Source organism: Anabrus simplex, chromosome 1 (genome assembly GCF_040414725.1).
Source record: "Anabrus simplex isolate iqAnaSimp1 chromosome 1, ASM4041472v1, whole genome shotgun sequence".
In the NCBI taxonomy this organism is placed as follows: Eukaryota; Metazoa; Arthropoda; class Insecta; order Orthoptera; family Tettigoniidae; genus Anabrus; species Anabrus simplex.
In genome coordinates this window covers 1136324340-1136349474 of record NC_090265.1, presented here as the reverse complement: position 1 = coordinate 1136349474, position 25135 = coordinate 1136324340, and the positions used below count along the sequence as shown (strand labels likewise).

The window sequence follows — 25135 nt, the reverse complement described above, 5'->3', positions numbered from 1 at the left end:
TCATCGCCTCATGCCAGATTTACGTGAGACTCGGCAGGAACATAGATAAGGGATCGGGTTACATGGTGATGTTGTTAAATTTGTTTAATTATTATTGTGGGGAAAGTTATTACCCATAGAAACTCGAAGAACATTCCACATCAGTCTAGGCTCTGTATCGCGGCGAGGCATGCTGTGACGTCACCCGCTCTCTACGTCACACGCACACAGCTGTTGCTCGTCGTCCAGTCAGTCTTTCGTAGCCGATCCGGAGCGTAACGCGTAAGTTTTTAAAATTTCTATTACGGGGACTTAGTTTTGTACCACCGTTACCGGTACAGTATTATGCATAAAAATTGTCGAAGAAAGTGACGCGAGGAGCAGTGATTGGAACAACATGATCCAAAACTGAATGACTGTTGAACGAAAATGTAAGAACAAGAATTATAGAAAGCCCACAGGCAAAGTCGATAAAGGCGAAAAAGGAGTATCCACATCTCTTCATTGCTATCATTGTAAAAAGATAGGTCATAAGGCGAAGGAGTGCGAATCGAGTAAAAATGATCATGACAATGCTCACAAGGCCGAAGGAAGTACTTCGCTATATATTACATCAGAAGTGAACTCGTGCAAGTTGGTGACGGATCGCGACGCAGATATAGTGTGGTGCCTCGACAGCAGCTGTACGTCGCACATGTGTAAAAATCTGGACTATTTTTCATAAGTAGAATCCAATGTTTCTGACAATTTAAAATTAACGAACAGTTCTACAATGAAAATAAGTGCAAAAGGTGTTGTGACAGTGTCAATGAACGTTGATGGTTGTGATAAAAGTTTCAACCTATGCGATACATTACAAGTACCTGATCTGCGTACTAATCTACTCTGTCGGGAAGATCGTAGACAGGGGTCACCGCGTAGAGTTTGACAAAACATCCGCTCGAGTTACAGATGCGAACAACAGTACCTTATTCATTGCACATAGAAAAGACGGACTTTATTACATTAATGGGTCATACGCCGAATAACAGGGAAAAATTGTCTGAGAAGATACGCGCAAAGGGACTATTATGGTTTGGCACATTCGATTGAGGCATCTAAACATAATGGATCTATGTCAGGCAGTGAAGAACAAAAGGATAGAGGGAATCAAAATCATCAACACTGAAGAGGATTTTGAATGTGAGATCTGTCTCCAAGGAAAGATGACACGTACCCCTTTTACGAAGAAGTCCGATAGGAGAATGGAACCAGGGGAATTGATTCATTCTGATATTTGTAGCCCAATAAAACGCTTGGAAACACAGAAAAACGCGAAGATAAAGATTTTGCAGTCTGATAATGGTACGGAATACGTGAATTCCCAATTTGATGAACTGTTGAAAAGCTGCGGGATCCTACGACGCCTGACAATTCCGCGTGACCCGGAACAAAATGGAGTAGTGGAAAGGAAAAACCGTACACTCGTCGAGATGGCCAGATGTTTATTAATGCAGTCCGGACTTCCTCCTTCTTTCTGGGCAGAGGCTGTTTCAACAGCGAATTACATTAGGAACAGATGTCCTACAAGTAAACTGGGTGGACGAGCTCCTTATGAAGCCTGGACTGGAAAGGTTCCAAATGGTTGTAAATTCGAAAAATTTGGATGTGAAACCTACTGCCTAAATCGATCGCCGAACATAGGAAACTTCGACCCTCGGGGGAAAAAGGGCATATTCCTCAGATATGCGGAGCAGTCCAAAGGTTTCAGAATTTGGATACCACAGGAACGAAAAGTGGAAATCTCACGTGATGTCAAGTTTTGAAAGGAGACAGAAAAAAGCAAAAATACGATCTTGATATTTTTCCAAGTCAGCACCCAAATGTAGAGCACTTTGATGAAGATCATCCCAGGATAGAGCCAGAGCAGGTCAATCCTTTCATCAATGTAAACATAACAGCTAGAGACACAGAACGTACAGAAAGGAACAAAGATCCGGATCGTTCTAAAGAAGAATTTTTTGGTTTTGAAAATGAACCAGAAATACGACAATCTTGATATGCTCCAGGAAGACCAAAAATGATCCATTCGGGAACTAGAGGCGGACCTTGAAAGCTTTACCAGGAACACGACGGAGGACAAATTGATTTGGTATGTCTGGCTGAGGTTCCAATTCAAATGGCATTTTCAGGTCCAGAGAAAAATGAGTGGATGCTGGTGATGGCAGACGAATTTGTCTCTATTCTAAAAAACAAGACCTGGGATTTTGTAGACCGCCCAAAAAATAGGATGACAATTTTTTTTTTTTTTTTTGCTAGTTGCTTTACGTCGCACCGACACAGATAGGTCTTATGGCGACGATGGGACAGGGAAGGGCTAGGAGTTGGAAGGAAGCGGCCGTGGCCTTAATTAAGGTACAGCCCCAGCATTTACCTGGTGTGAAAATGGGAAACCACGGAAAACCATTTTCCGGGCTGCCGACAGTGGGGTTCGAACCTACTATCTCCTGAATACTGGATACTGGCCACACTTAAGCGACTGCAGCTATCGAGCTCGGTAGGATGACAATTGGAAGTCGTGCAGTCCTTAGAAATAAGTACGGAGCAAATGGCGAGATCACAAGGAAGGAAGGCTAGAGTCGTGGCCAGGGGTTCTTCCCAGAGGCTAGGTATAGATTGTACTGAAACATTCGCACCAGTAGCACGACTCAGCTCAATACAAATGGCTATTGTGCTCGCTGCTCATCATGGAATGTATGTCCGACAATTCGATGTAGCAACTGCATACTTAAATGGAATTGTTGAAGAGGAAATCTTTATGGAAGTACCAAACTACACCAGAGAAATACTCGAATTCATCGTACAGGAAAGTAACGAAACATCCAAGATCATAGCTGAAGCCAAGAGGGTGCTGAAGATGTTGAACAAGGATTGTGTGTGCCGTATTAAAAAGGCTCTGTATGGCTTGAAGCAGGCTGGCCGCTGTTGGCACCAACGCTTGAACGAGCAACTACTAAAGCTTGGTGTCAAACCAAAATCCGGTGTTTCCAGCGTCTATGTGAAGGGTTCTGATGCTGATGCTCTCCTAATCATAGTTTATGTTGATGACATTTTATTTTGTCACGGAACTCAAGAGAAATTGACAAGGTCCACAAATTTCTACAAAAGTCGTTTGAGGTCATAGACCTAGGAGACATTAAGTACTGTCTCAGGATTGAGTTTTCTCAAGATGAATCTGGTATCACGTTGAAACAGAAAGGTTACGTTATGGACATCTTAGATCGCTTTTGAATGTCTGATTGCAAGCCCGTGGCCACACCAATTGAAGCTGGAATTAAACTGTCAAGATCAAGTACTTGGTCCAAGGATGAGAGGCCCCCCTACAGAGAACTCATAGGTGCTCTTATGTACCTATCAACTGCAACGCGCCCCGACACATCTCATGCAGTGAGTGTCTTAAGCCAGTACAATGATTCTTTTGGCAAAGAACACTGGCAAGCAGCAAAGAGGGTACTGAGGTACCTGAAGGGTTTTTCTGATGTGGGAATCACCTTTGGAAGCGATACCAGTAATTTAACTGGCTATGTAGATGCTGCTTGGGCTGCATGCATCAACGATCGCAGGTCGTACACTGGCTTTGCCTTCACAATGTATGGCGGAGTCGTATCTTGGGAAACAACAGACAGTGGCATTGTCCTCAATGGAGGCTGAATATATGGCCTTCAGTGAGGCTTCAAAAGAGGCAGTGCACTTACTATGACTAGCAAGGGAGATAGGCATTAACAGCGTGTCGACTGTACAGTTATATAACGACAACATTGGAGCTCAGAAGCTCGCTGGAAATCCTGTTTTCCACTCTCGGACTAAGCACATTGATGTGCGACATCATTTTGTACGAGAGGTTCTTTCATCTGGGGATATTTATCTCGAATACTTGTCAACTGAGAAGATTAACCAAGGGACTACCGAAGGATAAGCACTGGAAGTGCTTAGAGTGTCTAGGTGTCAGAAGACTGAAACGTTGAAGTTGGTTCAGCCTTCAAGCGGGGGTGTTGAGAATATTTATATATATTCATATGACTCTGGCTGAGCCACCATCAAGTAGCGCCACCTACACACTACGTTTTCTTTGTCCATTCTGACACGTCACGATTGTAATCTCCAAGTCTATTGTTTTCACTGCATCCATCTGTGATTTGCGTATGTAATAAATAGTCTCATTTTAATACAAACCGTGCTGACCTTATTACTTTCCGAAACATCGTGCCTTTTCAACAGTTCTTCACATTCAAAAGTTTACTGACTGCTTTTGCTAATCTCAGCATTTTCATTATTACTATTTGCCATCTTTCAACATTAATATAAGAGAGTCATATTTCTGTAGTTGTCTTCCAAAAATATTACAACAGTCCCTAGAATTGGTGCTATAATAATTATCTTCTTTATATCCTCATGAAATTCTCTCTTAATTCTTCTAATATTTGTGAGAATTTTTTCCTGATACTTTTTAGGTTGATAGCATTTTCTACTATTTTATTGGGTCTAGAACTTTAACCATGTCTGATATCTCTCCCTATGAATTTCATCACAATCTCTTGTCCACCAGGCATGTTTTTACGAGGGTTCAATGGAACTAAATTTTCAGCTCAGTTTTTGAGAATTGGGATCAATTCTTCAAGATCATCTCCCAATTTTATTGTTTGTGCGACTTCCCTATATTTGTCACTTTTTATTAACTAGTGTGGCTCATAATTCCACTGCTCTCTGCAAAGTTCAAAAAGTCTTTCGCTATTCTTGTTTATAAATTTATGTGGAGCCCATTTTCCAGTTATATCTTTCTATATTTTCTTTTCTCCCTAATTGGACATTATAGTCTCCTAATAAAATTTTAACATTATTTTTATTTACTTTGTTTATTATTTGTTCACAACTTAAATTACTTATATATCACCATTAATTCTTCTGGTAGTAGTACTGATATCATTACTAACAAGTGGTTTATACAGTATGTATAGCAATTTAAATTACTAGCAGTATATTTTATAAAATTTGCTTCAAATTATCACTCTTTAATGTGCAAGGTTAATGGTTTTATCTCCTTTAGAGCATAACTGGATGTATGGGATGATGTATTCCCCACTGTCATCTACTCACAATAACATGGGATGTACTAAATATGCAGTTACTGGAGGTGTAGTGGAATGTGTGATTGATTATTATTACAATTTCTATTGGGAGATGCTTGTTGTATGTCGATATGAAAGGAGGCAAAACCTCATCCTAAACTTTTTTTAAAAGGATGATGAACAAGTTTTATTCATGCTCAAGAAACATACATTATGTGATCAAAAGTATCCGGACACCCCCAAAAACATACGTTTTTTCATCTTAGGTGCATTGTGCTGCCACCTACTGCCAGGGTACTCCATAGCAGCAACCTCAGTAGTCATTCAACATCGTGAGAGAGCAGAATGGGGCACTCAGGGAAATCACAGACTTCGAACATGGTCAGGTGATTAAGTGTCACTTGTGTCAGAAGTCTGTACGCGAGATTTCCACACTCCTAAACATCCCTAGGTCCACTGTTTCTGATGTGATAGTGAAGTGGAAACGTGAAGGGACACGTACAGCACGAAAGCGTACAGACCGACCTCGTCTATTGATTGACAGAGACCACCGACAGTTGAAGAGGGTCGTCAAGTGTAATAGGCCGGCATCTATCCAGACCATCACACAGGAATTCCAAACTGCATCAGGATCCACTCCAAGTACTATGACAGTTCGGCAGGAGGTGAGAAAACTTGGATTTCATGGTCAAACGGCTGCTCATAAGCCACACATCATGCAGGTCAATGCCAAACAATGCCTCGCTTGGTGTAAGGCGCGTAAATATTGGATGATTGAACAGTGGAAAAACGTTGTATGGAGTGACGAATCACGGTACATAATGTGGCGATCTGATGGCAGGGTGTGGGTATGGCAAATGCCCGGTGAACGTCATCTGCCAACGTGTGTGATGCCAACAGTAAAATTCGGAGGCGGTGGTGTTATGGTGTGGTCGTGCTTTTCATGGAGGGGGCTTGCACTCCTTGTTGTTTTGCATGGCACTACCACAGCACAGGCCTACATTGATGTTTTAAGCACCTTCTTGCTTCCCACTGTTGAAGAGCACTTCGGGGATGGTGACTGCATCTTTCAACACGATCAAGCACTTGTTCATAATGCATGGCCTGTGGCGGAGTGATTACACGACAATAACATCCCTGTAATGGACTGGCCTGCACAGAGTCCCGACCTGAATCATATAGAAAACCTTTGGGATGTTTTGGAACGCCGACTTCGTGCCAGGTCTCACCGACCAACATCGCTACCTCTTCTCAGTGCAGCGCTCTGTGAAGAATGGGCTGCCATTCCCCAAGCAACCTTCCAGCACCTGACTGAACGTATGCCTGCGAGAGTGGAAGCTGTCATTAAGGCTAACGGTGGGCCAACACCATACTGAATTCCAGCATTACCGATGGAGGGTGCCACAAACTTGTACGTCATGTTCAGCCAGGTGTCCGGATACATTTGATCACATAGTGTATCACTAATACTATCTGTCTATGTGATATCGCTACTGGTTCCATAAGTTTTAAAGTAACAAAAGTGGGTGTAGCAATTTCTATGTCCAGCAGTGGATAAAGTCAAGTAGGTATTTACTAGACAACTTTACACAGAATCACTACAGCGGTTTTTGTGCAAGCCAATATATGATTCTGCGAGCAATGTTACAACTTGGATTGCACTACTAATCCCATTCTTGCTCGTGTTTTCATTTTCTAGTGGCTATAAACTTAGTGTAGAAATAGATGCATGTTAGAATATTTACTGTACTTAATCCTTATTAAGTGATGAATAATGCTGATTTTTGGTGAGATATACATGAATCGTCTCCCCACTGTTAACATAAGAATATACAAGATGAAGATAAAAAAGATGTGCTTTAGGAATCGTAACAAAATATAGAGGGGATAACAAGTTTCTACTATCTAGACAGCATTGTACCAGCTAATGGAGGTGCAGACAAAGATATAGACATGTATACATAGCAAAATATGATGTTGGTGACCACTACACTAACCTGCAAAAGTCCACAGCTTTGAGCAAGAGCATCTGGTTTGCCTTTAAAAGCAGCAACTTGTTTCTCTAAGGCATGTGGAGTAACACGGCGGACAGTATCTTGCACTCCATCTGGCATGACAGTTCCCAGCAACTGGTGTAGACCCAGCAATACATCCTTATGACGTGCAGTCACTAGCCATTCCAGGACCTACATAAAAGCACACTGTTACAGTATTCCATAAAATGATCATCACCGGCTAAAATCAGATCAATAGTACTTTACAAAGCTGTAGCACACCTTCCTCATCTTCATTATCTATATCAGACACAAATCATCACTATGTATATTATTATCAGTAACCTAGTATTACAAACTTGCATCATTATAGAATCACTTTTCCCAGAGTAGTTGTCTCAAAAATGGCAAGAAGTCTTATCATACCTCATAATGTCTTGTAGCTCTATCCCACTACACTACCACCACCACAACTACCACTATCTTCATCATCATCGAGCTTCTGCTGTAACGTAAGGACTTCGTTTGAAAGTATGCCTGAGACTTGAACTATAAATATTGGAATAGTGTTATACTTTTTTTTACTTGACGATATGCCAACAGTGGAATATATGAATACAAAGAGAAGCAATAATCAATAATTTTATGAAATACACTGTACTTCAGTATGCTGGGGGTGAAAATGAAAAGGTTATTGAAATATTATGTTATTGTTAGGTTATGGTATGGAGTTACACCTTCCGCTGTTTTTACATTCGTATACACTTAGGTACCAGTCATGGCATTTTGTACACCATAGCACTTTAAGATCCACTGCATCTGTCTGGGATGAAAGGAACATGAACAGTCGCTCTTCACATGACAAAGCATGGCTCTTAGCGTCATCAGTGGTTTCGCTTTTTGGGCGAAACTGATGACTGGGTTTTCCTTTTAACTGAGGATTGTGGTGAAATGTTAAGACAATGCTTTACCTTCTCAGACAACAAGACACATCTGGACTTAGACTGTGCTTAGGAATTTTGTAAGTCTTTAAAGTTCCCATCTGAGAATCCTTACTCACAATTTTGCTCCCAAATAAAGTAACCAAAGGGTCCCACTGCAGCAAAATCCTATCTAAACACCCTCTTAGTGATAACCATCAAGTAAGCACATGCTTCAGAATTTTCCTGATCTCTGTGCTCTGTTAAGTCTGAAATTCTCTGAACTTTTCTTTCCCCTTTGCACTCCTTTCCAGATTATAAATCATATCAATTATACCTTCATCTACATTTACAGGCAAGCATGCCGCACCCTTCTCTGCAGCAAAATTAATTAGGTGACAAGAACAGCCTACAATGATTATGTTACTGTCTTCCCGCTTCAAACATCCTGCCACACCATTCTCTAATCCTACACTGGAGCATTATCAGAACCAAGAGCTAGGCAATTTTTTAATGGAATGAAGAATTCCTGTAAAGTGAGCAAAACATTGGCAATGTTAGCTCCAGTAGCATCCCGTTCTAAATTAGGCACAGAGAGTAGACAATTTGGAATTTCATTGATTTCAGGCCTAAAAATTGTTACAATAGGATATATTTTCAAGTCGCTTTTATTGCTACCATCAGCTTGTTAAAAATGAAGCCATGTTTTCCAATGTTGACTTAGTTAAATGTAGCAAAGGCTTTTCAGTCTGTCAAACACATAGCAAATACAATGTAAATTAAAACACTAAAAGCATATCTGTAAAACACACACTAACATACAAAGAATGACATGTTTCGTTCTACAAGAACATCCTCAGATTCTATCAAATCACTTAAATAAGCTTATATATGTACAGTATTGTTTACGTAGCGTAAACTTGTCAATGATAGAGAGATGAGTGATAACATGAAACAATAATGACAAAAAATAAATTATATACAATTATAATATAGTGAAAAACTTACGTATATATCTAGACTGCCGATGTTAAGTCTGTTGTCACCAAACACTATTTCAGGACTGTGGTCATGGAAAGTTTGTGGTGAGCCACGCTGTGCGTGGGGAGGGGAGGGCAGGACAGGACAGGGAGGGGCCTAGTAGATCGATGTGGATCTTTCCTATTGGATGATAAAATCGGGTAGACTATAGAGTGGAGAGGGGGGGGAAGAGATGCAGGGCGGAGCGGCTGGAGCGCTGTGGAACTTTCCATCAACATTGGAGGGGGGGGGGGGAGATGTTGTTGACCTATTTCATGTTAATTGTACCTGTATGTAATATGGATGAATGTAATTATTATAATTTTTATTATTTATAATAGGTGAATGAAGTACGGAACGGTATTATTATTATTATTATTATTATTATTATGAAAAAAGCAATTCACCTTCCGTTAACATTGGAGAGGGGAGAGAGGTTATTGACCTTTTCCATGCGAATGTACCTTTATGTAATATGGATGAATGCAAATTAAAAATTTTAGTTGAATAAAGTAAGGGACGTTATTATTACTATTATTATTATTACTATTATTATTTACGATAGAAGCAATTTAAGGAGTAGGTGTTGTCAGATATTATGCGAGTAGAGCAAATAGGGGGGAAATTATTTAAATGTGTATTATTATTATTATTATTATTATTATTATTATTATTATTATTATTATTATTATTTACGATAGAAGCAAATTAAGGAGTAGGTGTTGTTAGATATTATGTGAGTAGAGCGAATAGGGGGGAATTATTTAAATGTGTGTGCTCATTCAGGTTATTGGCATTAGTATTTTTTGCGACGTAAATTTCTATTGCTTCTTTTATATTCAAAGATTTACTTTTATTTTCGAAGTGTAAAATTTTTAGATCAGTGTTGATGTCTGTGAAATGGTGTGAACAGTCGTAGATGTGCTCCCCGAAGGCTGAATGCCGATTATATCTGATCGCGTTTTTGTGTTCTTTGTATCTTGTATGGAAATTACGTTTTGTTTGACCTATGTATGTGGCGTTGCAGTTAGGTTCTTGGCATTTGAGTTCATACACTCCTGACTTTGAGAAAGGGTCCTTTTTGTTTAAGTTGCACCTGCTGAAGTGTCTCTGTAGTGTGTTATTCGTCCGAAAAGCTACTTTTAAACCTTGTTTCTTGAAAATGTTAGCTACTTTGTATGTGTTATTGTTAACATAGTTGAGAACCACGTAGTTCTCTTTGTCGTGTGTGGTGCTTTCCCGGCGACTTTTCTTATGTTTATTTAAAAGTTTATCCACTGTGCCTGGAGGATAGTTGTTTTCTTTCACGATTTGTTTAATTATTTGCATTTCTTCATTGAAATCTGTTGTGCTCATTGGTATGGAAATAGCTCTATGTATCATTGTATTCACTCCTGCTATTTTGTGTGTGTATGGGTGGTTCGAGTTGTTGTCAATAGTGTGTGACGTCTGAGTGGGCTTTCTGTATACCTTGTAAGATAGGTTGTCATTATTCCTGTTGATTGTGATGTCCAAATAGTTTATTTTCTTGTTATTTTCTGGTTCCATTGTGAAGCTGATGGATTTGTGTAAAGAATTTAGAGTGTTTAATAACTGGTCTGCATTAGTGACGTCATTATCATATATGCATATGACGTCATCCACAAATCTGCTCCAATGTAAGATTCCTTTTGAAAGCTGGCCCATTAAGAACATGTTTTCGAAGTTATTGAGAAAAATGTTTGCTATTATACCTGATAACGGTGAGCCCATGGCTAATCCTTCTGTTTGGCAATAGATTTTGTCGTTAAATGCAAAGCAATTTTGGTGTAGTGTTGTTCTAAGAAGGTTAATAATTTCTTTGGTTTCTTGTAGAGAGGTGTTTTCCTTAAGAAGGTTTTCGATAATTTTAATGGATTCATCTATTGGTATGTTGGTGTACATGTTAGTGATGTCAAAGGATATCATACGTGTGCTCTCTGTTATTTTAAGTTTATTTAATTCTTTAATTAGTTCTAGGCTGTTTTTAATTGATCTGTCTCCTTTAAGTGAAATTTTCTCTTTTAGAATGATGTTCAGTTGTTTGCTTACATTGTAACTTGGCGCACCTTTAAAATTTACTATTGGTCTAATGGGACAAAGCTCTTTGTGTATTTTGGGCAGGGCTCTTAGTGTGGGGAGTTTAGGATTTTTGATTATGAGGCTTTCTTTTTCTTGTTTCGTGAAAATTAAGTCTGTTTCCTTGATAGCTTGCTTTATTTGGTTTTGAAATTTATTTGTAGGGTCGCGTTGCAATTCTTGAATACCGTTGTTGTTGATAAATTCTATTGTTTTTTCTATGTATTCGTCTTTCTTCATTATGACTGTTGTGTTACCTTTATCCGCTTTCGTGATGATAAGGTTGTCGTTTTTAATTTTGTTCTTAACTGTTTTCATTGCCGAGTATTGAGTGGCGTAATTCGGTTGCTTAGTGGAATTTTCATGTGCGATTATTTTTAGGGCTTCGTTGGTGGCTACGTTTTTTATTATTTCTCTTTGTGGAGAGGGTATTTTGTCGCAGGCAATTTCTACGTCAGTGATGAGCTGTTTTATGTTGTTTTCGTTATGACGTTCCTGGCAGTTGAATTTGAGACCTTTCTCTAGCAGATCTATTTCATTCTTTGAAAAGGTAGTGTCTGATCTGTTAATTAATCTAGGGTGAAAATTCGCGAGTTTGTTGTGCTTAGCGTTATCTGGACTTTTCTGTTTAATCATTAGGTCACGTATTTTATTGTCAATAACCTTCTGTTTCCGGATTGCTTCCTTTTTAATGTAATCGTGTAAAAAGTTGGAATAGGATGTCCATTGTGTGCGGTGCCAGAAGTTGCTTAGGTTTAAATGGATGCGTAGAATTTGTTTATTGATTTGCTGTTTCTTTATGTACGCGAATTTGATTTCGTTTCTGATCCATAGTAACTGTGATTGAGATGTTGATATTTTAGCAGAAGTTGTTGTGGGTTTAGCTTTTATGGGTATGTACTTAGGAACGAGCTCTAATTCTAGACATTTCTTATTAAATGTGATTGACTTGTCAATGTTCATGATTTTAATTTTAAGTGATTTGAGCTTTTTGGCTTCGTAATTTGCCTGACTGGCCGAATAATTTGTTAAAAATGAAGCCATGTTTTCCAGTGTTGACTTAGTTAAATGTAGCAAAGGCTTTTCAGTCTGTCAAACACATAGCAAATACAATGTAAATTAAAACACTAAAAGCATATCTGTAAAACACACACTAACATACAAAGAATGACATGTTTCGTTCTACAAGAACATCCTCAGATTCTATCAAATCACTTAAATAAGCTTATATATGTACAGTATTGTTTACATAGCGTAAACTTGTCAATGATAGAGAGATGAGTGATAACATGAAACAATAATGACAAAAAATAAATTATATACAATTATAATATAGTGAAAAACTTACGTATATATCTAGACTGCCGATGTTAAGTCTGTTGTCACCAAACACTATTTCAGGACTGTGGTCATGGAAAGTTTGTGGTGAGCCACGCTGTGCGTGGGGAGGGGAGGGCAGGACAGGACAGGGAGGGGCCTAGTAGATCGATGTGGATCTCTCCTATTGGATGATAAAATCGGGTAGACTATAGAGTGGAGAGGGGGGGAAGAGATGCAGGGCGCAGCGGCTGGAGCGCTGTGGAACTTTCCATCAACATTGGAGGGGGGGGGGGGAGAGAGATGTTGTTGACCTATTTCATGTTAATTGTACCTGTATGTAATATGGATGAATGTAATTATTATAATTTTTATTATTTATAATAGGTGAATGAAGTACGGAACGGTATTATTATTATTATTATTATTATTATTATGAAAAAAGCAATTCACCTTCCGTTAACATTGGAGAGGGGAGAGAGGTTATTGACCTTTTCCATGCGAATGTACCTTTATGTAATATGGATGAATGCAAATTAAAAATTTTAGTTGAATAAAGTAAGGGACGTTATTATTACTATTATTATTATTACTATTATTATTTACGATAGAAGCAATTTAAGGAGTAGGTGTTGTCAGATATTATGCGAGTAGAGCAAATAGGGGGGAAATTATTTAAATGTGTATTATTATTATTATTATTATTATTATTATTATTATTATTATTATTATTTACGATAGAAGCACATTAAGGAGTAGGTGTTGTTAGATATTATGTGAGTAGAGCGAATAGGGGGGAAATTATTTAAATGTGTGTGCTCATTCAGGTTATTGGCATTAGTATTTTTTGCGACGTAAATTTCTATTGCTTCTTTTATATTCAAAGATTTACTTTTATTTTCGAAGTGTAAAATTTTTAGATCAGTGTTGATGTCTGTGAAATGGTGTGAACAGTCGTAGATGTGCTCCCCGAAGGCTGAATGCCGATTATATCTGATCGCGTTTTTGTGTTCTTTGTATCTTGTATGGAAATTACGTTTTGTTTGACCTATGTATGTGGCGTTGCAGTTAGGTTCTTGGCATTTGAGTTCATACACTCCTGACTTTGAGAAAGGGTCCTTTTTGTTTAAGTTGCACCTGCTGAAGTGTCTCTGTAGTGTGTTATTCGTCCGAAAAGCTACTTTTAAACCTTGTTTCTTGAAAATGTTAGCTACTTTGTATGTGTTATTGTTAACATAGTTGAGAACCACGTAGTTTTCTTTGTCGTGTGTGGTGCTTTCCCGGCGACTTTTCTTATGTTTATTTAAAAGTTTATCCACTGTGCCTGGAGGATGGTTGTTTTCTTTCGCGATTTGTTTAATTATTTGCATTTCTTCATTGAAATCTGTTGTGCTCATTGGTATGGAAATAGCTCTATGTATCATTGTATTCAGTCCTGCTATTTTGTGTGTGTATGGGTGGTTCGAGTTGTTGTCAATAGTGTGTGACGTCTGAGTGGGCTTTCTGTATACCTTGTAAGATAGGTTGTCATTATTCCTGTTGATTGTGATGTCCAAATAGTTTATTTTCTTGTTATTTTCTGGTTCCATTGTGAAGCTGATGGATTTGTGTAAAGAATTTAGAGTGTTTAATAACTGGTCTGCATTAGTGACGTCATTATCATATATGCATATGACGTCATCCACAAATCTGCTCCAATGTAAGATTCCTTTTGAAAGCTGGCCCATTAAGAACATGTTTTCGAAGTTATTGAGAAAAATGTTTGCTATTATACCTGATAACGGTGAGCCCATGGCTAATCCTTCTGTTTGGCAATAGATTTTGTCGTTAAATGCAAAGCAATTTTGGTGTAGTGTTGTTCTAAGAAGGTTAATAATTTCTTTGGTTTCTTGTAGAGAGGTGTTTTCCTTAAGAAGGTTTTCGATAATTTTAATGGATTCATCTATTGGTATGTTGGTGTACATGTTAGTGATGTCAAAGGATATCATACGTGTGCTCTCTGTTATTTTAAGTTTATTTAATTCTTTAATTAGTTCTAGGCTGTTTTTAATTGATCTGTCTCCTTTAAGTGAAATTTTCTCTTTTAGAATGATGTTCAGTTGTTTGCTTACATTGTAACTTGGCGCACCTTTAAAATTTACTATTGGTCTAATGGGACAAAGCTCTTTGTGTATTTTGGGCAGGGCTCTTAGTGTGGGGAGTTTAGGATTTTTGATTATGAGGCTTTCTTTTTCTTGTTTCGTGAAAATTAAGTCTGTTTCCTTGATAGCTTGCTTTATTTGGTTTTGAAATTTATTTGTAGGGTCGCGTTGCAATTCTTGAATACCGTTGTTGTTGATAAATTCTATTGTTTTTTCTATGTATTCGTCTTTCTTCATTATGACTGTTGTGTTACCTTTATCCGCTTTCGTGATGATAAGGTTGTCGTTTTTAATTTTGTTCTTAACTGTTTTCATTGCCGAGTATTGAGTGGCGTAATTCGGTTGCTTAGTGGAATTTTCAGGTGCGATTATTTTTAGGGCTTCGTTGGTGGCTACGTTTTTTATTATTTCTCTTTGTGGAGAGGGTATTTTGTCGCAGGCAATTTCTACGTCAGTGATGAGCTGTTTTATGTTGTTTTCGTTATGACGTTCCTGGCAGTTGAATTTGAGACCTTTCTCTGGCAGATCTATTTCATTCTTTGAAAAGGTAGTGTCTGATCTGTTAATTAATCTAGGGTGAAAATTCGCGAGTTTGTTGTGCTTAGCGTTATCTGGACTTTTCTGTTTAATCATTAGGTTACTCCCCACACTAAGAGCCCTGCCCAAAATACACAAAGAGCTTTGTCCCATTAGACCAATAGTAAATTTTAAAGGTGCGCCAAGTTACAATGTAAGCAAACAACTGAACATCATTCTAAAAGAGAAAATTTCACTTAAAGGAGACAGATCAATTAAAAACAGCCTAGAACTAATTAAAGAATTAAATAAACTTAAAATAACAGAGAGCACACGTATGATATCCTTTGACATCACTAACATGTACACCAACATACCAATAGATGAATCCATTAAAATTATCGAAAACCTTCTTAAGGAAAACACCTCTCTACAAGAAACCAAAGAAATTATTAACCTTCTTAGAACAACACTACACCAAAATTGCTTTGCATTTAACGACAAAATCTATTGCCAAATAGAAGGATTAGCCATGGGCTCACCGTTATCAGGTATAATAGCAAACATTTTTCTCAATAACTTCGAAAACATGTTCTTAATGGGCCAGCTTTCAAAAGGAATCTTACATTGGAGCAGATTTGTGGATGACGTCATATGCATATATGATAATGACGTCACTAATGCAGACCAGTTATTAAACACTCTAAATTCTTTACACAAATCCATCAGCTTCACAATGGAACCAGAAAATAACAAGAAAATAAACTATTTGGACATCACAATCAACAGGAATAATGACAACCTATCTTACAAGGTATACAGAAAGCCCACTCAGACGTCACACACTATTGACAACAACTCGAACCACCCATACACACACAAAATAGCAGGACTGAATACAATGATACATAGAGCTATTTCCATACCAATGAGCACAACAGATTTCAATGAAGAAATGCAAATAATTAAACAAATCGCGAAAGAAAACAACCATCCTCCAGGCACAGTGGATAAACTTTTAAATAAACATAAGAAAAGTCGCCGGGAAAGCACCACACACGACAAAGAAAACTACGTGGTTCTCAACTATGTTAACAATAACACATACAAAGTAGCTAACATTTTCAAGAAACAAGGTTTAAAAGTAGCTTTTCAGACGAATAACACACTACAGAGACACTTCAGCAGGTGCAACTTAAACAAAAAGGACCCTTTCTCAAAGTCAGGAGTGTATGAACTCAAATGCCAAGAACCTAACTGCAACGCCACATACATAGGTCAAACAAAACGTAATTTCCATACAAGATACAAAGAACACAAAAACGCGATCAGATATAATCGGCATTCAGCCTTCGGGGAGCACATCTACGACTGTTCACACCATTTCACAGACATCAACACTGATCTAAAAATTTTACACTTCGAAAATAAAAGTAAATCTTTGAATATAAAAGAAGCAATAGAAATTTACGTCGCAAAAAATACTAATGCCAATAACCTGAATGAGCACACACATTTAAATAATTCCCCCCTATTCGCTCTACTCACATAATATCTAACAACACCTACTCCTTAATTTGCTTCTATCGTAAATAATAATAATAATAATAATAATAATAATAATAATAATAATAATAATACACATTTAAATAATTTCCCCCCTATTTGCTCTACTCGCATAATATCTGACAACACCTACTCCTTAAATTGCTTCTATCGTAAATAATAATAGTAATAATAATAATAGTAATAATAACGTCCCTTACTTTATTCAACTAAAATTTTTAATTTGCATTCATCCATATTACATAAAGGTACATTCGCATGGAAAAGGTCAATAACCTCTCTCCCCTCTCCAATGTTAACGGAAGGTGAATTGCTTTTTTCATAATAATAATAATAATAATAATAATAATAATGATAATAATAATAATAATACCGTTCCGTACTTCATTCACCTATTATAAATAATAAAAATTATAATAATTACATTCATCCATATTACATACAGGTACAATTAACATGAAATAGGTCAACAACATCTCTCCCCCCCTCCAATGTTGATGGAAAGTTCCACAGCGCTCCAGCCGCTCCGCCCTGCACCTCTTCCCCACCCTCTCCACTCTATAGTCTACCCGATTTTATCATCCAATAGGAGAGATCCACATCGATCTACTAGGCCCCTCCCTGTCCTGTCCTGCCCTCCCCTCCCCACGCACAGCGTGGCTCACCACAAACTTTCCATGACCACAGTCCTGAAATAGTGTTTGGTGACAACAGACTTAACATCGGCAGTCTAGATATATACGTAAGTTTTTCACTATATTATAATTGTATATAATTTATTTTTTGTCATTATTGTTTCATGTTATCACTCATCTCTCTATCATTGACAAGTTTACGCTACGTAAACAATACTGTACATATATAAGCTTATTTAAGTGATTTGATAGAATCTGAGGATGTTCTTGTAGAACGAAACATGTCATTCTTTGTATGTTAGTGTGTGTTTTACAGATATGCTTTTAGTGTTTTAATTTACATTGTATTTGCTATGTGTTTGACAGACTGAAAAGCCTTTGCTACATTTAACTAAGTCAACACTGGAAAACATGGCTTCATTTTTAACAAATTATTCGGCCAGTCAGGCAAATTACGAAGCCAAAAAGCTCAAATCACTTAAAATTAAAATCATGAACATTGACAAGTCAATCACATTTAATAAGAAATGTCTAGAAATAGAGCTCGTTCCTAAGTACATACCCATAAAAGCTAAACCCACAACAACTTCTGCTAAAATATCAACATCTCAATCACAGTTACTATGGATCAGAAACGAAATCAAATTCGCGTACATAAAGAAACAGCAAATCAATAAACAAATTCTACGCATCCATTTAAACCTAAGCAACTTCTGGCACCGCACACAATGGACATCCTATTCCAACTTTTTACACGATTACATTAAAAAGGAAGCAATCCGGAAACAGAAGGTTATTGACAATAAAATACGTGACCTAATGATTAAACAGAAAAGTCCAGATAACGCTAAGCACAACAAACTCGCGAATTTTCACCCTAGATTAATTAACAGATCAGACACTACCTTTTCAAAGAATGAAATAGATCTGCTAGAGAAAGGTCTCAAATTCAACTGCCAGGAACGTCATAACGAAAACAACATAAAACAGCTCATCACTGACGTAGAAATTGCCTGCGACAAAATACCCTCTCCACAAAGAGAAATAATAAAAAACGTAGCCACCAACGAAGCCCTAAAAATAATCGCACATGAAAATTCCACTAAGCAACCGAATTACGCCACTCAATACTCGGCAATGAAAACAGTTAAGAACAAAATTAAAAACGACAACCTTATCATCACGAAAGCGGATAAAGGTAACACAACAGTCATAATGAAGAAAGACGAATACATAGAAAAAACAATAGAATTTATCAACAACAACGGTATTCAAGAATTGCAACGCGACCCTACAAATAAATTTCAAAACCAAATAAAGCAAGCTATCAAGGAAACAGACTTAATTTTCACGAAACAAGAAAAAGAAAGCCTCATAATCAAAAATCCTAAACTCCCCACACTAAGAGCCCTGCCCAAAATACACAAAGAGCTTTGTCCCATTAGACCAATAGTAAATTTTAAAGGTGCGCCAAGTTACAATGTAAGCAAACAACTGAACATCATTCTAAAAGAGAAAATTTCACTTAAAGGAGACAGATCAATTAAAAACAGCCTAGAACTAATTAAAGAATTAAATAAACTTAAAATAACAGAGAGCACACGTATGATATCCTTTGACATCACTAACATGTACACCAACATACCAATAGATGAATCCATTAAAATTATCGAAAACCTTCTTAAGGAAAACACCTCTCTACAAGAAACCAAAGAAATTATTAACCTTCTTAGAACAACACTACACCAAAATTGCTTTGCATTTAACGACAAAATCTATTGCCAAACAGAAGGATTAGCCATGGGCTCACCGTTATCAGGTATAATAGCAAACATTTTTCTCAATAACTTCGAAAACATGTTCTTAATGGGCCAGCTTTCAAAAGGAATCTTACATTGGAGCAGATTTGTGGATGACGTCATATGCATATATGATAATGACGTCACTAATGCAGACCAGTTATTAAACACTCTAAATTCTTTACACAAATCCATCAGCTTCACAATGGAACCAGAAAATAACAAGAAAATAAACTATTTGGACATCACAATCAACAGGAATAATGACAACCTATCTTACAAGGTATACAGAAAGCCCACTCAGACGTCACACACTATTGACAACTCGAACCACCCATACACACACAAAATAGCAGGACTGAATACAATGATACATAGAGCTATTTCCATACCAATGAGCACAACAGATTTCAATGAAGAAATGCAAATAATTAAACAAATCGCGAAAGAAAACAACCATCCTCCAGGCACAGTGGATAAACTTTTAAATAAACATAAGAAAAGTCACCGGGAAAGCACCACACACGACAAAGAAAACTACGTGGTTCTCAACTATGTTAACAATAACACATACAAAGTAGCTAACATTTTCAAGAAACAAGGTTTAAAAGTAGCTTTTCGGACGAATAACACACTACAGAGACACTTCAGCAGGTGCAACTTAAACAAAAAGGACCCTTTCTCAAAGTCAGGAGTGTATGAACTCAAATGCCAAGAACCTAACTGCAACGCCACATACATAGGTCAAACAAAACGTAATTTCCATACAAGATACAAAGAACACAAAAACGCGATCAGATATAATCGGCATTCAGCCTTCGGGGAGCACATCTACGACTGTTCACACCATTTCACAGACATCAACACTGATCTAAAAATTTTACACTTCGAAAATAAAAGTAAATCTTTGAATATAAAAGAAGCAATAGAAATTTACGTCGCAAAAAATACTAATGCCAATAACCTGAATGAGCACACACATTTAAATAATTCCCCCCTATTCGCTCTACTCACATAATATCTAACAACACCTACTCCTTAATTTGCTTCTATCGTAAATAATAATAATAATAATAATAATAATAATAATAATAATAATAATACACATTTAAATAATTTCCCCCCTATTTGCTCTACTCGCATAATATCTGACAACACCTACTCCTTAAATTGCTTCTATCGTAAATAATAATAGTAATAATAATAATAGTAATAATAACGTCCCTTACTTTATTCAACTAAAATTTTTAATTTGCATTCATCCATATTACATAAAGGTACATTCGCATGGAAAAGGTCAATAACCTCTCTCCCCTCTCCAGTGTTAACGGAAGGTGAATTGCTTTTTTCATAATAATAATAATAATAATAATAATAATAATAATAATAATACCGTTCCGTACTTCATTCACCTATTATAAATAATAAAAATTATAATAATTACATTCATCCATATTACATACAGGTACAATTAACATGAAATAGGTCAACAACATCTCTCCCCCCCCCCCTCCAATGTTGATGGAAAGTTCCACAGCGCTCCAGCCGCTCCGCCCTGCATCTCTTCCCCCCCCTCTCCACTCTATAGTCTACCCGATTTTATCATCCAATAGGAGAGATCCACATCGATCTACTAGGCCCCTCCCTGTCCTGTCCTGCCCTCCCCTCCCCACGCACAGCGTGGCTCACCACAAACTTTCCATGACCACAGTCCTGAAATAGTGTTTGGTGACAACAGACTTAACATCGGCAGTCTAGATATATACGTAAGTTTTTCACTATATTATAATTGTATATAATTTATTTTTTGTCATTATTGTTTCATGTTATCACTCATCTCTCTATCATTGACAAGTTTACGCTACGTAAACAATACTGTACATATATAAGCTTATTTAAGTGATTTGATAGAATCTGAGGATGTTCTTGTAGAACGAAACATGTCATTCTTTGTATGTTAGTGTGTGTTTTACAGATATGCTTTTAGTGTTTTAATTTACATTGTATTTGCTATGTGTTTGACAGACTGAAAAGCCTTTGCTACAGCTACCATCAGTAGCAATAGCAAATGCATTCACTTGCAAATGTGGTACAATTTTCGCCCTTTCTTCCATGCACATTTCTGTAACGATAGCCGCTGTTTTCGTTCTAGCACACCCATATCATTTAGCGATTTCTGAATCAGGAAACACTTTGCAAAACAAAGGCCCCACGTGGTCAGCACAATTTACAGGCAGATTATGTTCTACGATAAATGACGTAAATAAAGCCTCAGCATTCATCACAGGATTTACATCTTGGTTTTTACATGAAAAGGTTCAGTTCCTGATTTCTTTCTACATGCTGGATACTCTTGCTATGTTTTTTCATTTGCACATGTTTGAGTATATTGCACTTCCCGCCATGCGCAACTGAAAAATCACACCTAAATATAGTACAGAATGTGAACATTGGTCCCTTCCTGGATTCACTGAAACAAGGAAACTCTTCCCTATAAGCGCTTTTAAACACTGCATCATATTTCTTTTTTGACATTTTGGCCAAATTAAATATTAAGACATACAACCAAGAAGCACTACTTCATGACGTAACACGAGCACTTATGCAGGTCCCTCCCTGGGGAGACGTCTATGGCACGCTACTTCTGAGGTTAGGTTACTCGTTTGCGACTTCCACTTCCTATTATTAAGACATTTGAGTATTTGACTGTATTAAAGACCAAAGAGGAGCATATGGCTGGCCACGGTGGCCCATACTGCCATCTGGTTGTGATTATTAAAACTACTATCGACCAGCCATACTCAGCCATATATCGATAGAACGAGGAAACGCGCGGGAGTTTAAAATAATACAAAAATTACTGAAACTGCTCTGAAAATCGGGTGATCAGTCCCGGCGATCAGGAGATTGGAAAGAACGATGACAAATCAGGAGTCTCCTGCTTAAATAGAGAGATTTGGCACATCTGATAATAGCCAATGCATCGGGAACATTTATTTTTGATAAGGGTATGCTTCGAGACTGTATTAATAACTAGAGGACCCGTGCTGCTTTGCAGCAATCATTCTAAATAGATTAGACCGGGCAAGTTGGCCGTGCGGTTAGGGGCATGTGGCTGTGAACTCGCATCCGGGAGATAGTGGGTTCGAATCCAACTGTCGGCAGCCCTGAAGATGGTTTTCTGTGGTTTCCCATTTTCACACCAGGCAAATGCTGGTGCTTTACCTTAATTAAGGCCACGGCCGCTTCCTTCCAACTCCTAGGCCTTTCCTATCCCATCATTGCCATAAGACCTATCTGTGTCTGTGCAACGTAAAGCCACTAGCAAAAAAAAATAAATAAAAGGATTAGATAATCTGTCTTGATATAAAAGTGCTCCATTCGCTGCCCGGGTAGGATTTTGAAAGTTTACTTTTAGGATTTGTATTACCTGCTAATTATGTGTAAAGTGTATTTTGTACATTTCTTTATTGTGACATTAACTAATAATTTAAAACTTTTTTTCTTTTTTTTACAATTTGGTTTACATTGCACCAACACAGATAGGTCTTATGGTGATGATGGGATAGGAAAGGGCTAGGAGTGGAAAGGAAGTGACCGTGGCCTTAATAAGCCATTTGCATTTGCCTGGTGTGAAAATGGAAAAGCATGGAAAACCACCTTCAGAGCTGCCGACAGTTGGGTTCGAATCCACCGTCACCAAATGCAAGCTGATAGCTACGGGACCAAAACCGCGCAGCCACCTGCTCAGTTTTTACAAACTATTTTCTAGCTCTAGAGTTATTGTTGTGTGTTTGAAGTTTTTGTTTTAGATTATTTTTGTTTTGCGTAGAAATTTGTCCTTATGGCAGCCCAGATTGTCTGGGGGGTACTGATCATTTAAAATAATAACATTAATTTTATCAACAATTACAAAAATGCTGTTGAGGATTTTTTTTCCCAAAGGAACTTGCTAAGGACCTCCAGACCAAAAATGTGAAAATAGCAAGCCTATCTGTGAACTCCCAGGCATAAAGGCAGTGAAATGCAAAATAACGAGACAGCAAATAGAAAATAACATGTCAGGTTAATTATACGCCCTTTCCTCAATCTTATCATTGAAATTAAACTGATTTTTAAAAAATACATCATTTCGTATACATCTGAAATTGGACTTTATTGTAATTGATAATGGCACTTCATGGTTCTGGAGTTGGTGTTTTGTGTTTTTTCTTTTAAATATATTTTACACTATTATGATAGGTGTTGGAAAACATTTATGATTTTCAGTTTTGCTTGTTGTAGGGTTCTTTACATGAATCAAATATGAGTTCATGGTTTCATTTTTTTTTTTTACAATAAATAATATTATTTTGTGGTTTTTAACTTTGTAAACGCAGTTAATGTTGAATATATCTTTATGGAAATTATGAACATTATCAGCGTTAATTATTCTATCTACAACTTGCCTCACCTTATCTACCTTATAACTCCATCGCTTTACTCTTGTTTCACAGCAGACTGCAAATCCACGCCAAGGGCAATGGCCCAAGACAATTGCCATGTTGGATTCAGCATTACGGTGTGAAATAATGTAGTTGGTCTTACACCTTCCCGGCTGTTTGCACGTAGACTTTTTTCTCTTAGCAGCATGTACGTTATTAGGAACACTCTACCGTCTATTAAGCATATTTAGAAGCTGGGAAAGGTCAGAGAATCAAAGAGTATCTAGCAGAGAATAGCATTCTTCCATGATCAGAGGAAGTGTATACTCTCCGGCTTGACTGGTAGTAATCAAACATGGCTGCATGCAATAATATTACTAAGGATGAAAATCACATATATCAGAATATTAATGAAAGTGTTAATCGCTTAGTAACCTGCTAAGTAGAGAGTGTATTGTGGGTTGATTTTAGTATCACTCAAAGTTGACTGAACTTAAGAGACATATCAATAATACACTGGCAGGTAATTCCGGGGATAATAAGACAAAAACTGAATCAAATCAGTCCAGCAGAACGAATGGACAGATTGTTTTTGTTTGCTATTTTGCTTTACGTCGCACCGACACAGACAGATCTTATGGCGACGATGGGACGGGAAAGGCCTAGGAATGGGAAGGAAGCAGCAGTGACCTTAATTAAGGTACAGCCTGGTGTGAAAATGGGAAACCACGGAAAACCATCTTCAGAGCCGCCGACAATGGGGTTCGAACCCACGATCACCCGAATGCAAGCTCACAGCTGTGCACTCCTAACCGCACGGTGGACTGATTGGCCGAAGCTATTTTTAGTAAACTCTTTTAATATATAAATAGTCATGGATGAAAGTTGTTGTGTTTATGCGCCGATGCCCTTAAAAATATTGCTTTCTTGATCTGTTACAAATGTAATATTGCAAATGTGTTCATAACAAATATCTAGACCTTTCAAACAATCTTCCAACTCGCTACAAATATTTGCACCAGTTTTGCGGCAGTCTTAGAACACCCAACACAATAATACAGTATATATATATATATATTAAAATATCACTCCACATTTATATAGCGTATTCCTTTGAGATTATTTATCCACCTGTGATACATGCACAGATACTAGGCTAAATAGCATGCACTATATCGGAAATCATTTTACTGTTCGCTTTGCGAATGTTTGAACTTTCCTGGCTACTGTGACTGTGATTTTTAATGCCCAACGAGAAATATTTTTTTGTTCATTTCAATCAATCTTTGATCTAACTTAAAGAAATTAAGTAGCCCTCAATGGTGGTAAATGTTCTCAAGTCCACATATTTGTCAGTCATAAAGTTTTTGCCCTTTAAAAAAATATTTATTGGCAGTGGTAAGTTTTGGTCAAATTTGCAGACATGTCTGTAATGTACTTGAAAGTCCTGAATGTGTGCTAAGTGGCTTTAAAAAAAAAATGTATAACGAGGAACCTACTAGTTTCTTTGAAAGATGCTCATGAAAATGTTTCCATTGTTAGAGATAAGCTCTTTTTCTAGTATAAATCTATCAGTTCTTAATCACTCCTTGGTGATTGAAGTTGCTCATGTCCGTAGGTTA

At 37.4% G+C, this 25135-nt stretch overlaps 1 protein-coding gene across 2 annotated transcripts in view; it reads right to left on the bottom strand.

The window, feature by feature from the left end:
- LOC136858094 (sec1 family domain-containing protein 2) overlaps nt 1-25135 on the bottom strand; it is a 183197-nt gene that overhangs the window by 53090 nt on the left and 104972 nt on the right. For both annotated transcript variants that reach the window (XM_067137367.2, XM_067137368.2), the window contains one exon: nt 7082-7270. In XM_067137367.2, coding sequence (XP_066993468.2) covers nt 7082-7270 — 189 coding nt within the window. The remainder of the gene's footprint in view (nt 1-7081; nt 7271-25135) is intronic.